We start from the raw sequence: 17,211 nt of genomic DNA, 5'->3' as shown, positions 1-17,211 counted from the left end.
CATTTTGGATCTGTACAACACGTAAACACTTTTCATCTTCTGTATGCCTAACTACTACTGTCACACCTTTAGTTAATAAGCTGAATAACAGCAGAACAGTTGAGTGCGAACAGTAAGAGGGTGGTTAAAATTCCCTTTCATTTTAAAAACTAGCACCTTGACAAAGACTTCTCTGTGAAAAGAACACCGCCAGTGCTTTATTTTTATCCAGAGAACAGCAAGAATTTGAAACCTCTAACAGTGTATAGGAAAATAAGATTTTAAAAAATGTTTTCTTATTACCTTCCAACTCTTAATAACCAAAAAGTACAGAAAATGCTGCAGTTGCTAAACAAATTTTGAATAAATCTTTTTCTAAAAGTCAGTCCCTGAAAGTTATTTCAAAACTGTTTCCCATGAAGAAATGGAGATTTCAATTGTTTTTGCACAGGAAAAAAAAAAGGTGTTATAACTTTCGACTGTGAAGGTATTGGGGCGGAGGCCGCAGGCGTGCTGCCGGTGGACAGACAGTGCGGGCTCCTGTACCTGACATGGGGGGAGCTTGCCTTCTCCTTCTAGTTTCTGACTAGGTAAAAGGAAGCAGGGCTTAACGTCGAGACTTCTCAGTCTATTCCTGTACGTTCTCTCATTCTGAGGATTCCTGGTTTGTTCCTATTGTGCTGTAATTCTCCCTTTTCCTCACAAAATGACGAGGTTATCTGTCTGCTCTGTGGCTGAAGAGTGAGCACTGAGATTCACAGCTCGTCTATGAATACCTTTCCTGGTAATGTTTTGAGTGCGGTAATTCAAAGCCTGATATCAGACCATCCATCCCGCCACGCGCAATGGCAATGATGTGCCCTACGGCTAACCTTGCACTGGCTGTTGGTGTATTAAATGGATGTGCTTCTGTTTTTCTTAGTTGGAGACGCTGTCTTTGAGTACCTTTACAAACTGGTATCCTCAATTAATTTATAGCTGCAAACCAAGTTTTCCTTGGTGAAATAGCCTGAAAGGCTCACCAGTACCACTTCATCATGAGTGGCTGGTATCGAGGATGATGTAGCCAGTTATGAGATGGTGAATCTCATTTTAACTTGCTGTTTTCTAAGGTTCCATGCATTTTTACATTCTGTTTTTCTTTGCCATTACTTAAATTTTGATACTCTACTTTGTACTACAGAGCTGAATCACAGAATCACAGAATCACTAGGTTGGAAAGGACTTCAAGATCATCAAGTCCAACCATTAATCCAGCGCCACATGTTCCCTAAACCATGTCCTGAAGCGCCACATCCACACGTTTTCTGAACACCTCCAGAGATGGCGACTCCACCACCTCCCTGGGCAGCCTGTTCCAGTGCTTGACCACTCTCTCCATAAGACATTTTTCCTAATATCCAATCTAAACCTCCCCTGGCACAACTTGAGGCCATTTCCTCTTGTCCTATCACTAGTTACTTGGGAGAAGAGACCAACACCCTCGTCGCCACAACCCCCTTTCAGGTAGTTGTAGAGAGCGATGAGGGCTCCCCTCAGCCTCCTCTTCTCCAGACTGAACACCCCCAGTTCCCTCAGCCGCTCCTCATAAGACTTGTGCTCCAGACCCCTCCCCAGCTCCGTTGCCCTTCTCTGGACATGCTCCAGCACCTCAACGTCCTTCTTGTAGTGAGGGGCCCAAAACTGAACACAGTATTCGAGGTGCGGCCTCACCAGTGCCGAGTACAGGGGCACGATCCCTGCCCTGCTCCTGCTGGCCACACTATTTCTGATACAGCTGTAATCTACCTATCCTCACCTTTTTAGGAATAATTCTGTTGCTTTTAATTAAATACTAACACTTCTGCCAATTCTTCATGATTTAATACGTCTAATACCATTAACATGTGATTAACCTAGGTCAACATATCCTTGAAAGAGAAAATCTGAGTCTTAAATGCAAAAATTTTTGCTTTCGAATCATACCTCACTGTTTTAACACACACAAAAACCTGCATTCAAATAATAATTGAATACCTTACCCTTCCTGTCTCACAATATTTCCAAAGCATTTAAAAGAGGCATCTATATGTATTCACTTCTCTGCTCTAGATCCCACAGGATTAATGGTAAAGAACATGAATTATGCAAGGATGTGGCTGTCAGAATGAGGTTCATAGTTTGGGTTTAAGAATGAGCACTGCAAAAGTTCAAGCTCACTGAGACCAAAATTATACTGTGAAAGACAATCACCTCCCGAAATCAATATGAAGACCATAGACGTCTTGCAGTGAATTCTCACACGTGCAGCTCATGATGTTAAAATGTTTCATTCCAAAATGAAATTGGGGCATTTGAATCTGAATAATCCTTCTACTCAGAAAATATAAAAAGGATAAAATTCAGATTAATTTTGAGTCCAGGATGAGTTAGGAGGAAGACCACAGTGTATAAAAATTGCTTATTAAAAATTAGGTTTTTAAAACATTACAAATGACTGACTTTGTCATGTCTCACAACTACATTTCTCTAGCAAAGGGAATTGTCAAGTAGCTACACAGCCTGACACCTCCAGGGTAAAGGGTGGTGAAGCCTGGATGGCATAGTCATGGCTACCCTTTGTGGGAAATGTTAAAAGGTATTCCAACACCATGAGATTCCTACAGCACCCACTGGCTTGCACCGTTAAAGGTAGGATGGTAGACTTGACCAGGCTGCCTAAGGAAAGGGACCCCCTGATGCTCCCTGGTATTTCTGGTTGAGCAGTTCCTTCTTCCTGACCTTACCCTGTGCTGGAGACCGTGTCCATGCCCTGTGGGGTCTGGCACGGCAGCGGCTACTACTGGGCAAGGAAAACTCACCGAGACGCAGATACCTCTTCCGGAGCAATGGTATAGGTACCCATCCTGCCCTCCCTGCCTTTGCTCCTTCACTCCTGCGATTAACTCCAGCAGCTGAGCTTGGTGTCAGTCCTGCCCTCCAGCCTTGCAGTCACTGCGCTTGCTCTCCGGCCGCGGGAGCCGGCCAGCACTTCGTGTGCACTTCACCCCTTGCGTGGTCAACCACCATTGCTTCCCAACTTGTCGTCTTCTGGAAAGGACACACGTTGCAGAAGAGGTCCAAAGAGCTGGACCTCTTTGGCAGCTTTTATAAGAGCGTGACGCGGTCCTTCCACGCATAGTTGTCCTGTGAGAACAACGGGAAGTTGGGTAAGGGGGAAAAAGAGCAGGGCCAAAGAAATGGAGCATTTTTAGAGTGTTAAGGGAAAGCTTTACAGAAATACACTTGCTGAAGGGATCACGTCTTACCTATGCACTTATAAAGGGTCTTTTAACAGAAAGATCTTATTAAATAATTCTTACTTATTTGATGAAAAAATACATCAGCACTTCCCTAAAGCAGGTATGCATAATTACCTTTTTTAACCCGCTTGGCCTGGATGTCAGATACGCCGTTGCCTGCAGCAGGCTACCCTCCCTCCCCCAACGGGCTCCCTTTTGCCTTCAGAAGCGAGGGCTGCAGGCGGTGGGATCCCCCGGACGCACCCCCACGAGAAGACCGGCGATGGCGGGGGGAGAGCTCATCCCTTCTCCCACGTGTTACTGCCATTGTTTAGGTTGCCTTCATAGAGCTAAAGCAAAGAGCCTCAGAAAGCCAGGGCTGCGCAGAAATATGGCGGCTGAATTACTCTGCGCCTCCATCGCTGTGAATGCCGCCGGGGCCCAAGCAGGAAGGGGTGGCCAAGCCCGCCGTGTGAGCGTGCCGAGGCCAGCGCGGCTGCGGGGCCGCGCTGCCCGTGCCCGTCCCTCCCCCCGGCAGGGAGCTGCAGCTTTTGTCACCTCCTAAGCAGGAGAACTGTACGGAAGTCGGCCTTCGCAGGACACCAGGGTTTCAGGGTATGTTTTGCACTATGGTTCTGCGTCACATTTCCCTGATCCACCACCGTCCCCATCCGCTACCAGAGCGGTTCCTGCCTTCCAACTCAGCAAGGTACTGCTCTGGGACTGGGTTTGACCCCAAAGATCGCAGGTAGTCTGTCATTCCTTTTCAGGGCAATACAGTTAACAAAATAAAAAGAGAAGCAAAACCTGGTAGAAACATAACCTCTTTATTCTGTGTCGGGAAATTGTAATGTTTTGAAGTAAACCTGAAGACTGGGCGATTCAGCCCGCAGCACGTCTCTATTGCTAAGGCCTGCACAGTATTGTCGCTAGCGTAGCTTCTCCACACCTCTGCGGAGCAACATGCGTTCTGACAGGCGCTATAGTAATGTCTGATTTAGAAATAATGTTTTTCCATACTAAAGCATTTAAATATAGATAGATGTTGCCTTTTCTTCTAAAATGCATTCAATTAAGTATAAATCTTACATAGGATTTAAAATCTGATATGCCAGGTCTTAGCAACATTTCCTATGATGTTTACCAAAGGCTGTTTAAAACAGAAGTCTGGCTTTATTACACTCACGGCCTAGTTCGGTTTTGCGTGTGCGTTAAGTGACGTTCCACTAAAGCTAAGTATATTACTGCATGTCATTGTGTGAATTAAATATACGAGATGCAATACAGCCATGGAAAGCTGACAGTTTCTGTTCTTTTTCACTGTTTTTACAGAAAGTGTATTTATGTTGCGCTCCTTGCTTTTGGTATCAAAGGTGTAATAACAAGTTAATGACTTATGCCAGGATCAGCAGCTCAATTAAAATTAGTGAGGATGTGACTTAGGCAGAAACAGGAATTTAAGGGCCGAAGGGACAGAGACACAACTGCTCCTCAGAGGGGAACAGCAGTGTGGTGCCGTTGGCTGCTGCAAGCTGCCTCCTGGGCTAGGATGTTGCTTATGCTTTCTGGAGAGGCAAGCCCTAGCTCAGAAGTGAGAAAAGTAAAAATGTGCAAATGGAAATACAGACAACCAACATGCTCCAACATAATGTGGCCCAGGACATACATAATATTTGTATTTTTTTAACCACTGTTTTCTGAAAACTGGAATTGTTAAGAAACAGAAACAATAGTTGTCACCTGGAGCTACATGGTCTCAAGAATAGAGAGATCTTAACTCTGCACAGTGCAGGTACACACAGGGAAAAACTTCTGTCCCACAAAGCTCAGCTTCACAACTCTAAGCTGTGCTACTGGAGCTTTCTCCAGCATTCCTGCACAGTTGTACTTTCCTATACCCTACTAACTCCTCTTCTAAAGTTGAATTAATAGTTCTGTTGGAAGGGACCTACAATGATCATCTAGTCCAAATTAATTTACTTCAAAAGTTGCCACAAGCACAGAAGTTTTTCTTGACAAAAAGGGAATACAGAGGGAGGATAAGAACAGCTCTTGATAGGGCTTGTTTTAATAAAATAGTGCTTGGGAGTCCGGATGGCTCATCCAGGCTGCTGGAGATTTTAATAGCCCAGATGAGGTTCTCATCAAGGACAGATATAAGTGCAGAAGCCTCTGGCTTTCTCTGCTTTTCCAGTGAAAATACCCAAACAAACCAAAAAAAGGACTCAGACCTGTTCCTCCCTGAACCTCCACTGGTTGAAATGGAGTCAGCTGTGTGCTATATATTATTTATTGGTCCATTAGCATATTGAAGCCATGTGCCACTTCATGTTTTTGACCAGGTGACCAAGGAGCCATTATCAGCGTAAAACTCCCCTATCCTTACCGTGTTACATGCCAGCAGGGCAACACTGGGCTTCCCCAATGTTATCCTCAGGAGCAAGCAAGCTGTGGACTGGGAAGATGAACGCAGTGGAGGAAGGGACTCACCTTACGGCTGGGTGTTTGACAGCAACTGCAGAGCCAAGAAATTCCTACATGCATTCAGTAGCCCGGAATCTCAAAAGCTGGTGTCCACAGGAGCATAATGTCCCCACTGACAACATCTTTTGTATTAAGTGATTGTAACACGGAAATATGCTGTAGCACTGCATTAATATGTTCCACCCTACATGGGATAGATTTTATTTTCTGAAGCTGCCAACTGAGCAAAAGATTGGCAATTTCTGTGTTCATCTCCGGTTTTCCTCTTAGAAACGGTGCTGCGTACTGCCATGGTGGACATCTCACTGCCTCTTTTGTCCTGGGTCAGCATTGCTCTCTCTGAAGTCGGGTTCATGTTGGACTCTGCAGTTTCTATGGCACTGCAGCTGAACATCTGAATCAGACACTTCCTGAACTAGAAAGTTGAAAAAAAGGAGATGAATAAAAACACATAAGGAATTTTAAAATATCTCTATAAATCAGCCTGTGTCTCAGCTAAAACCCTTGCAAATTCTCTCATGAGTCAGCTGGGAATATAAAGAAATAGCACCACAAAATATATTTGTGTGTGCCACCATGAAGAAGTCTAAAATTGAGAAATAATGACATTCTAAAAAAACCCAGACTACTGGAAAATCTTATTCTAAAAAATAATTTTCCTCTTCTGCTTGTTACTAACCACATCTAATGGAGAGAACTGGTGATTTCTCCAGGCTCATGAGTTTGCTTTAACATGCTAATACCCAGCTATTCAAAGATGGTTTGTTTCCACATTGCTTACACCCATGGGCAGGGTAAGACCAGCGTACATGTGCCATTGGGAGATAGGGTACTGTCCATAGGATGTGAGACAAGCCATAACTCTCTCTGCAGGACTGAATAAATAAATGTATTCATCACCTCTTATTCAACAGTCACTTTACTATTTTTCTTCTTACACATCTTTCTTCACTTATATGCTTATTCTCTGCTTTATGTCATCGCTCTTAGTAGCTACATTCATTGCATAAATCTGCTCAAGTTTTTTATCGTGCCTGTTACCCCAGTGAACACGTACCACGCTGGTTCATCCCCTTGTCACTTCCTCTCCTCTGCATACAACCCTCTGCCCCATTCCGGAGAAGAAAGCTCCCTGTCCCATAGGCATGTGCAATTCTTCTACCCTCCCTGAACATACAACAACAAATGCAGCATTTCCCCTGACACAAATTCAAGCTTTGAAAACTTCCACCCCATCTCAAAATCAAGTCACAGGTGTTATATTCCTAAAGAATTATAAAAATGTACTGGAACAGTCTTGAAGATAGAATTTTCACACAGAAAACTAACTGATGTTCACTAAGGGCTGATTTTCCTTTATAATATCTAAACCAAGTAATTATTAGCATTCATATTTTAATAATGCACAGAGGCTTACGTTACTTTCCGGTAGGTAGATATACAGTGATTGATGGGTTTTTTAGTTCTGGATATTGCAATGCTAGTTAACTAATTAGGTAGAATTAATTAATTATAAAGCAAGACAAAATAACAAAACATGAGTGTTAAAGACACTTTGAGAGCATACAGTACCTGCTTGTTCATGAAGACATAAATAATTGGATTATAAACAGTAGCTGTTTTGGAAAAGAAAGCTGGAACTGCTGCCAGACGAGGATCAAGCTCAATGGAGGGGTATGCGGTGACTAGGATAGAAAAGGCAGCATATGGCGTCCAGCAGATTAGAAAGGCAATGATCATAACAATCACCATTCTAGTCACTTGTCTTTCAGGTTTCCTGGTTGTTCCCAGCCTGCCTTGCGTATCTGACACCTTTAAAGAAAAGATAGAAGATTCCAGAACACAAACATCAAGGCCTCCAACCGGTGAATTTAGTGAGCAGGCTAATAATCTGCCATGCTAGAAGGAAAGACCTACTCTTCTTGAGTATGACAGCACAAAAGGATGCTGTTACCGGACCACAGGGTGTCAGCATTACTGCTGGGGGACACAAATTACTGTATACTGTCATTAGATTTTCCTTCGCCTAAGTATCTTTATATTTTTATTGTCAAAGATAGAACAAAAAGCAATTAGTAGGGCAATTGCTGTGTCAAAATCTAATTGCAGTCAGGCACAACCGCAGCCTGTAGAGACACTCCCAAGCTAGCTTCAGCCAAGTCATGAGGAGCGAAGTGATGGTTTGCTGTCCAGCCTCACAGAAGTTAATCTAGCTCAGGTAACTTCATGGGTGCTGCAGCAGCCCCCCTCAAGGCAGTGCAGAAATACCTTTAATTTCCACCTGTGAGAACTGTAATCCTAATGATTTTAGTCAAATCAGAGACAAGATTTGGCCTCTAGAATGCCAAATAACAGAACAGAATGACCCTGACAGACTGAGCAACTGGCAGTATCCAATAACAATGTTACCTCTAAAAATATGAAACAGAAATTAGGGCTCCATTTTCGGGTGATAGAACTTGCCATACATCACCAACTTCAATGGAGCTATCTTGGCTTACATCAGCTCTGGCTCTGCACACAGCCTAATAAAGCTAGACTTCTTGGCTTGCAGGCAAGCTGACTAGAGAACATTTTCTCTACACTGGCAGAAGCAGTCTAGCTCTCTTCCCCGTTTCTGGTCTTTTTTTGAAATGCATTTGCTGCTGTCCTGACAAACCAGTTCGTGTACAACAAAATATAATGAAAAGCACAATTCCATAACAAGGCAAATATGAGAAGCAAATACACCTTTGAACCAGCCTTACAGCCAACCAACTGTAATCTTACCTACAAAACTATCTTCTGCACCAGTCAGCCCAAGCACAGCATTGTCCTTATGAGATCTTTTTAAAAGTCTCAGCAGTTTCAGATTTCTTCCAAGTTCTCATTCAGGCCACTGCCAGGGGCTGGCTTTAAGTAAAAGCTCTTGCCTTGGACCACAGACTTTTCTCTGCCAGAAATGTGGAAAGAGGCTCACGGCTGCTGCGCTCAGCATCAGCAGAGGGTAAATAACTCCAGGTGAGATGGTGCAGGAAAGGAGGCTGAGCTGTCCCCGTCCCCTCACCAGCACCCGAGCCCCAAGCTACTCCCAAGGCTTCACACCAAGCTGGTCTCCCCAGCCCGCTCCTGCTGCCTCTTCTTGGTGTACCTGAGCCCTGGCCAGCCTCTAGCCACCACACCCAGAGGGTGTAAAAATTCGGCTTTGGCTAACCTTTTGAGAAGTTTTCAGCCAACTCCCAATCTACTGCTGCTGTTAGTAATTGCAACAGTTTAACTGAAGGCACGTTCATGACTTAATTGCTGAAAAAGAAGACCACCTGGTGAGTCATAAGCAGATAGTGAGCCTGAATTCAAGCACTTTTTCATGACATGGAACAGACATGTTCTGCAGTTGTTCCGCAAACAACTAGGTGTCCAATATGGGTGTTAAAGACAGCACCTCTGCTGTGGCTGTGCAGCCTCATTGCCATGGGCAAAGTTCAGAGCAGTCTAAGCAGCAGCGAGCAGGAGAGTCTGCCACGTTCTGCAGCGCTTTATGGCCTTTAGCAGAAGAGTGTCTGTGGTCTAATGACACCAGAATTAAAGTGGGATTGGGGCACTTAGCAGGAATGCTCCCTCTCTCACTGATCATGCAAGCAGCTTAGAGAGGTGATGTGATGTCAGTGTCCTTCTGGGAAACATCCTTGTTTTGTTTCAACAAGGCACTGTTATGTAATGTTAGCTTACATGGGCAGTAACTAATGATAACGCTGTATGGCTCTAGAAAAACCTGATGCCAGGTCCTGCAGTAATACATGCTAATAAAGTAAGAATTTTCAGTGTAATGTGGCCTTTTAGCTTTCCACAGTAATGTTAGAACTGAATGGACACATTTTCCCCAATAACCCTTGCACTGCACTCAGATAATTGAACATATCTAGTACTTACAGAGGTATAGAAACACCTCCAAGCAGGGGGGTGTCTTTACCTCTGTAGAAAGTTGTAATTCATGTGAGTTTTTAACAAACAATAAGTACAACAACAAAAATAATAACAAATGAATAATAACAATGAATTGCCCTAATACTTACAAGTTCTTAGGCATCAGTGAAGGCTGTGTTAGGTGCTGAGCAAAGCTAAGATACTGCCTGCCAATATATGACATGTCTATAGCATTTTTTCATATACATTGTACCTACACAGAGAGCAGCCCAGCCTCCCTTTCAGCAGAAGTTCAGTCACCCTGGGGAAAGAACACAATCTCCTGGATTGTGCTTTGGATGGTTTCATTCTTGTCTCAAATCAGCCTGGCCTTTTTCTCAGCTACGGCTTTTCATGGATGGCAGTAGATTCCTTACACTCTAAATCTGGGAACATGAAACTGTTAAGGAACCATGTACTGTGGCTTCATCTTACAAACAAAGGAATATTGCCATAATAATTTATCTCCATTGTGAAATGCTAATTAGATCTTTTCCTAAAGATTAATTTCTTTCATTAGCTTTGCAGTTATAGTGAAAGCTACTGTTGGAACTGTAAAGCTGTGGTCACAGGGACTGAGGCACCAGCAGTACTCAGGACAAGTCTGCGCTGCGGCAACCATGGACGTGGCAGTCAAAATCCAGGACGAGGGTTAGCTGGGAACATGAAGACCCCAGTTCTGGTGCCTGGGTCTGTCTCTGTTCACCATAGTCAGATTTTTAAAAATTAGCTTAGTTGTGAGATATAACCTTATAGCAATTCATTATAAATTTACAGGCTATGTTGCAGGCAGTTGGCTTTTCTACACCAGACTGTGTTTTAAGCTGTTGTAACAAAGGGCAACTCAGACAGTTACATCTCTGTGTAAAAGCCAACAAAAGCCAAAGGCAAAGATGGGCACAAGCCAGGTGGCTACGGCTAAGTCATTTGTGATGAGGCACCCTGAGGCTACCCCGGCATTTTCTGGCTGTGTGGTCTGCCAGGTCACTGAGCTGCAAGGGGAGCGTGAAACATACAACTTGATGAGAAGTGTGATTTTTTTTAACATTACTGCTATACTTTCTGAATAACGGAGAGAGGAGTGAGAAAGACAGCATAGCGAGATCACACCCCCATGGCTCCAGGCCCACGCTGGGACATCCCGACCTGACCCAAATGGCAAAATGGACCATTCACTGGCTGCTGCTGTGACTGGGGGTGATATTTGCCTTCATTGCCTCCCTTGTTCCTCATCTCACCTGCTTTGTTTTTAACTTGCAGCCTCTTAAGCGGCTGTCCCAGAGGAAGGAGATGGCCCTCTTTGTGCACCTCCTTGGAGCACCCGAGTAGCTCTGGCAGACCCATCACAGTGCTGGGTGCTCGGCCAGTGGTCTCGTTGCCTTCCCATCCCCACTGTTGGGTTAACACCCCTCCCTTTCATGCCAGGCACCAGGCCACCCACGGGCGCTCCCTCCCAGGGGCAGCCTCCTGGAGGTGCCCCTTCCCCAGGCCTGCGGGCCTGGGCCCGTGTCGTGACCTCCAGTCACGGGGAGGGACACCCGCCACCCGCTGCCATGCTGCCCCCGGGGTGCCCAGGCGCCGCGGGGGTCCTCCCCCTCCCAAGCCAAGCGGCAGAGCTCCTTCCCTCAGGAGCACATTGCCCTCGGGTGGCAGCAGCGCCGAGGTCTGGCCCCTGCTCGCTCTCTTCATGCCATTTCCTCTGCAGGTAGGTTAGGAGAGGGGAAGATAAAGTACTAATAAAAGTTGGGGACATTCAGAATAGCAGAATCATAGTTTACAAGTTATCTTAGGAGATTCTGAGTCATCAGCAGTGATTTTCTTCATGCATCTGCGTCTCCTGTAACTCGTGTCACCCACCCTCGCACCCACGGACACTGACGGCCTCACCCTCGGTGCTGCGAGCCCCACTGCACCTGTGCTGTGGTTCACATTCGCCTGGGCAAACTTCGCGCGCTTAATACTGAAATCAGCCTCTCACAGCCCTTTAACCACCTCTCCTCTAAATGCATCCTGGAGGAAACCAAGAAAAATCTGTTTAGAGGAATCACGATGCCACCTGAAGCACACATGTTCCAATCTCTATTCTCTAATGAGAAAATAAAATATTTTTTGCATTTCCCTTCTGTTTTCTTTTACTTAGAGAAAACAACTCTTAGAATAAACAGGAGCATTTGACTATCCCAAATAATTTAAAACATCAGTAAATTGAAGAAATTTACTGAATTTATTACTGAAGCAATAAGACAAGGCAGCTTTGCAGTAAATAGAAATAACAGTATTGCCCCGAAATCCTGTTCCAAATAGGAATTTTCCTATTCTATTCTCTTCTTCTTTTTCACTTTTTGCAGAGTCTCTTTTGGCTCAGGTCAATATAATCATTAAATAAAATTCAGAAGTGTTTCTCAAGTCTTTTTAATGTTGCTGGACAATCTAATACTTTATTTACTAAAGAGCATTACATTATTTACAAATGTTACATCTTATTGTGCATGTAAGTGTTTTAGAGTATTAGCCAGCACTCCTAAAATTTACAAATGCAGTCATTTTAAGTCAAATTCTGACTTACCTGGTTTGAGTCTTAAGAAACATCACTGAACTGAAGTACAATTGTAAATAAACCAATACTGGGTCATTCAGTTTCTTTATTTATGAGGCAGATGTTCTTTCATTTGTGTGATGTTTGGCTAATAAGATTCTGATACGTGATATGAACTGCACACTTTGACAAATAATTTCTAAACACAGCACAAATTTCTGTGCGTAAGGATAATTATATAACAAGGGATGATAACTGAGTGCATTTGCTGCCTGGAAATTTGATCTGCTTATGTCTGACCTTTATAGAAAATCAAACACAAAAATTCCAAATGTTTCCACATTTACATATTTTACAAGGTTACTTATAAGTTCTGCCTCTTACCTTTCTTAGCTTCTGCATCAGTTTTCCATAGGATACCAAAATCACCGATAAAGGCACTATAAAACAGGTGGTGAAGAATGCAATAATGTACGTGTGGTCAGTATAAGCTCCTGAGTACCTGTATAAAACACAAAATACATTGCGTAGGTATTACTAGTATGTTCTCTTATTATTTTCTCAAAGTATTTATTTTGCTCTTCAAAGCTGTCACTAGTATTTTTGTCAACTGCTTTTATTCAAGGTGCCCCTTTACAAGTCACCCGACAGAGCCCTGGGCCATGTCCCTGGCCGTGGGCTCGGACAGGATCCTCTGACCGTAGGCACAGTACCATAGAACTGTGGGACAGTTCAGGTGGGAAGGGACATGTAGTCCAACCTCCTGCTCAAAGTGGACAGCTATGGGGTCAGACCAGGTTGCTCAGGGCTTTGTCCAGTCTTCTGAAAAATTTGTCTCTGTCCTCTTTGGATCCTGACAAAAAGCACAAGGTATAGGATGGTTATTTTCATTAGAGATGGAAGGTATTCCCTTTAGAATTATTTTTTTTAAAAACCTGTTCTTGGCAATTTTTTCTTGGTTTTGTTACAACTTCCTTTACATCCATTTTTGCAGAGATGTACATCATCTTTAAACCTTTCCTTTAAATTCCTGCCCCTGAGACGTCCTGAGCTGCAAGTTTCATTTCTTTACCATACTCTGTAAGAGTGGCCTTACCAGTTAAGCTCACAAGTAGTTCCAATCTTACTGGTGGTGTAACTACTCCAACCCATTGTTGGTGGAACGGTCCAAATGAAGGAAAAGGTCCACACAAAGGCAATACCTAGGGCTGCGTGCTTCCCCCTCAAGCGCATATTTCCCAATGGGCGGCAGATCACAATGTACCGCTCAAAAGCCAGCAGAGCGAGAGACCAGAGAGCCACAATGCCTATAGTAAGAAAACACAGTCAGCATCAAATATTGGGTAGATTCACTGCAAAGCAAACACCATTCCACATCACAGAATCACAGAATTGTTTAGGTTGAAAGGCATCTCTGGAGGTCATCTAGTTCAACACAGCCCACACACGCTCAAGCACAGTCCATACAGCAGGCTGTCCAGGACCAAGCCCAGCTGGGTTTTGAATATCTCCACAAATGGAGACTCCGCAATCATGCTGGGCAACCTGTTCCAGTGTTTGACCACCCACCACATCAGGCATCTTTTCCGTCAACACAAGTTGTGAAAGGATGCACAATTTATGTGCATTATTCTAATATTTATCAAGAGCACAAGATTTTCCTATTTGTCTAGTTTGTCAGTCTACAGTATAATGACTACAAAACCAAGCAGCTAATCAGGCTGTTTAACTGATGATGACTTCTTTTTTTCATTCGGTTCTACTCTGAAAAGCTGCAAATTACATGTAGCTTCCAAATTAACAAATTAAGATATATCTTCAGAACACTATCTTTGCAAGAAATGTCATATATCAGACTGTCATAAAACTCTAACCTACAGGCAGCTGCCCACAACATCGAATTATCAGTTTATTAAGCACATATCACCTGGCTGGCCACCAAAATCTTGAAATAGCCTGATCTTTCACCATGGGACAAACTGATTTAGTAGCAGTGTCCCTCACCAACATTCCCTCTGTGTAGCTCAAACAGGTTGAGAGCAACTGTGAGACTGGGGTTCAGGCTGAGGACCAGCACGTGCTTGGCTTAGAGCAGTGACAGCATGAGAAGGCTGTCCTTACTACGCAGCTTCAGGAGCAGGAACAGGGAGGCAGGAGTGAAGGTCTATCTCGAGTAAGTAGATGGCCTGTTTTAAACTAATTTCCCATTTATCCTGCAGAGGTGTATTTACACAGGGAACTATGTAGTAAGGATTTTCCCTTTTCGAGTACTTCTAATACTTTTTGTGTAGCTAGTAAAACAAAGCCAAGAAAAAGACTCACAAAAAGATGTAGGCGTGAGGGATGACTGTTACAAGTGTGTCACGGTTCCCCAGAACCACTGGAAGGCAGCTAACATGAGATGTTTCTGTGCTCTGATATTTTCCACAGTTTAAGAGCAGCCACTCACTCTTTTTCTCCCTCTCTTATTTATCCATATACGCACACACCTAAATACAATCCTTGAAAATAGTTACACGTAGTGAATTTCTTTCTAATATTGTTTTACCAAAAACCCCACAACGCTGTCATTCTATTAGCAAGCTTCTTCTCATTATATTAAACATATTCAATGATCAGTATACGTGCAACAAGCCACTGATACATGACAGAGATAGTGATATGTTATTCACTCACACAGGAGATCCAACTACAGAGTATATGTAACTGGAGAAAGAACCAGTGAGTTCAAAGGCATGCAAAGTCAGCAACTTGGGAAGCTGCAGGATAGCTAGTAGAATACATTGAAAGAAGTTGAAGAAAAAGAACATACAACTACAAACAAAATCAAGCTTACCAAAAAATGTGACAGCAAATCCTTCCAGAACACAAGCCCAGTATCCCATGTAAAAGTAACCTTTTAGATTCGTTAAAAAGCTGATGGTGCCACCAGTCAGTGAGACCAGGAAATCAGCCACAGACAAATTGACTATAACATAATTGACAGGTTGTCTCAATTGCTTGAACTTAAAAGTTACCAGGATTACAGCCAGGTTCTCAGCAAGCGACAGGGAGGTCACCACCAACATTACTGCTGCCAGAAGCCTGAAGTGCCAGGGCTGGATGGAGTCCAAGGGACGATGGAAAGGATCCCATCTGGCTGGACCAGAGGAACTGGACATCAGCGACTCATTTTCAGGTGCTCTGAATGCATCCATGTTTTCTCTCTCACTAGCAGAAATAATAGGTGTATAATACTGGAGAAATTTGCTGCCTCCAACAGAAGTGTGAACAAACTCTCCGTGCTTCTGCCTTCCAGTAATAGTCCAGGAAACAAAATTTTGGTCAGTGGAAAGTTTAGTGCTGTGCAGTGAATGTGGGAACAGGGATGAGCGAGACAATCTCTTAGAGCAACTTCTGCCCCTTTCTGCCAGTAGTCTCCTGCCTCTCTCCTGCTGCAGCTGTGTCTTTATCTGTAACAAAACCCAGCTATAGAAGCTGCAGGTTCCCTCCTCCTGCAGCAGCCAACAGCAGTGCTGAAATATCCCTCAGATCATCCCTTCTCTGTGGGGAAAAATGAAGTGTTTATTCGGATCCCTCCCTGACCTTTAGCACTGTAAAAAAGCAGCTTTCCTTTTGGTAATACGCAGGGTGATCTTCCTCATGCCCCGTGTTGCTGGGAGCACAGCGAGGGGGAGGCTCCCACCTGACTTCGTTTCTTGAAAGTGGGCAGCACTGAAAAGATTTAATGCTGGACTACCACAGAGGCTGTAAACTTGGCAGTGGGACTGCACTGTAAACCCCTGCCTACATTTCAAGGTAGCTTACAGCCTCAGAACTGAAGCTCCAAATTAAATAAGTTTTCTATGTCACCCAATGGAATTTCAGTTTCTATCAGAAACAGTACAGATGTTATCCCTGATGAAGGCATAATGATTGTAACTGCAGCTTTAGTACTAAAAACTTAAAGATGCACAAAAATATGTTGGAGTTTGTAAACACCTGAAAAGAAATAAAATCAGTACAGCATGACAACAGACATCAGGAAAATTAATAGCTAGTCACATATTTCTGACAAAAATGATTGGAAGTATCTGGACTCTTTAATAATCATTAGCAGTTGGGGTTACCTGTGTTCATCTCCCAAGACGAGTAGCTTCTGCACCCTAACAAGACACAATACTGTGACAGATATGCCAGCACTCCCGTTCTAAAGGGCTGCCAGCAACTATTCCACAAATTAAGCTCAATACCCATGCTTACAGGGAAATCATTCAGCTGTTGTAAGTGAGAGAGATAATTCTCAGGGACCATAATTGTTAATCAGAGCCTCAGACTACTAACCAGAGTGAAAAATACAAAAGCAAGCTAGTTCCCGTCTTGGAGAGTTCACACTTTGGACGCACATCATACACCACACTTGAATAAACAAACAGGAGCTGGAGTGAGACTGAAAATGAGTAACACTGCCTGTCCATACATTCCCTTGAGTTTTTATTTGCTTTGGTTTGTACATGAAACACTTTGTTAACACAGGTTAAAATCTTTTGGTATGCCAGAATGGAATCAAAAGGGTTTCTGGACACTGGCACAAAGAATTATGCATCATAAAATTTCAGAATATTTTGAACTAGAAAAAAAGTAATTCCTACTTAACGCAACCAAGATAACAAAGATATTTTTAAATGGTTAATATATACCCAACTGAAAAGGAAAGAGACAGTCCTTAAGCAGATCAAATCTAGTAACAAGAAATACTCACAAAATAACACTTGTTCAACAGGAATATTAAAAAATTCCAAGTGTCATAAATAAAAGAAGGATTAACACACAGCAACATTAAAATGCCTCCAGCTGGTCTTGTACGGCATGATTCAGCATAGTTCCATTGGCTGCATAATACAGCAGAAGATCCGGACCACAACTTTAAATTAAAGTTCGAATATTATGTTGTTTGCAATTATACAAGATTTTAAATTCTTGTGGGTGAATGAAACTAGAACTCTGAATTTAGCATACAACAGAGAAGGT

General features: G+C 43.3%; 1 protein-coding gene across 1 annotated transcript; it reads right to left on the bottom strand.

Moving 5' to 3' along the window:
- Window positions 1-5,907: 5,907 nt before the first annotated feature.
- LOC309406954 (opsin-VA-like) lies at window positions 5,908-15,398 on the bottom strand (the record flags this gene model as incomplete). Its single annotated transcript, XM_082002333.1, has 5 exons — window positions 5,908-6,138; window positions 7,296-7,535; window positions 12,586-12,703; window positions 13,298-13,508; window positions 15,038-15,398. 5 exons carry the CDS (start codon window positions 15,396-15,398, stop codon window positions 5,908-5,910), a joined length of 1,161 nt encoding a protein of 386 aa, XP_081858459.1.
- Window positions 15,399-17,211: the final 1,813 nt, after the last annotated feature.

The sequence above is a fragment of the Phaethon aethereus genome (assembly GCF_964289735.1).
Source record: "Phaethon aethereus genome assembly, chromosome: 7".
NCBI lineage: Eukaryota > Metazoa > Chordata > Aves > Phaethontiformes > Phaethontidae > Phaethon > Phaethon aethereus.
The sequence above is the reverse complement of the archived record's forward strand: the minus strand, read 5'-3'. Positions and strand labels throughout refer to the sequence as shown.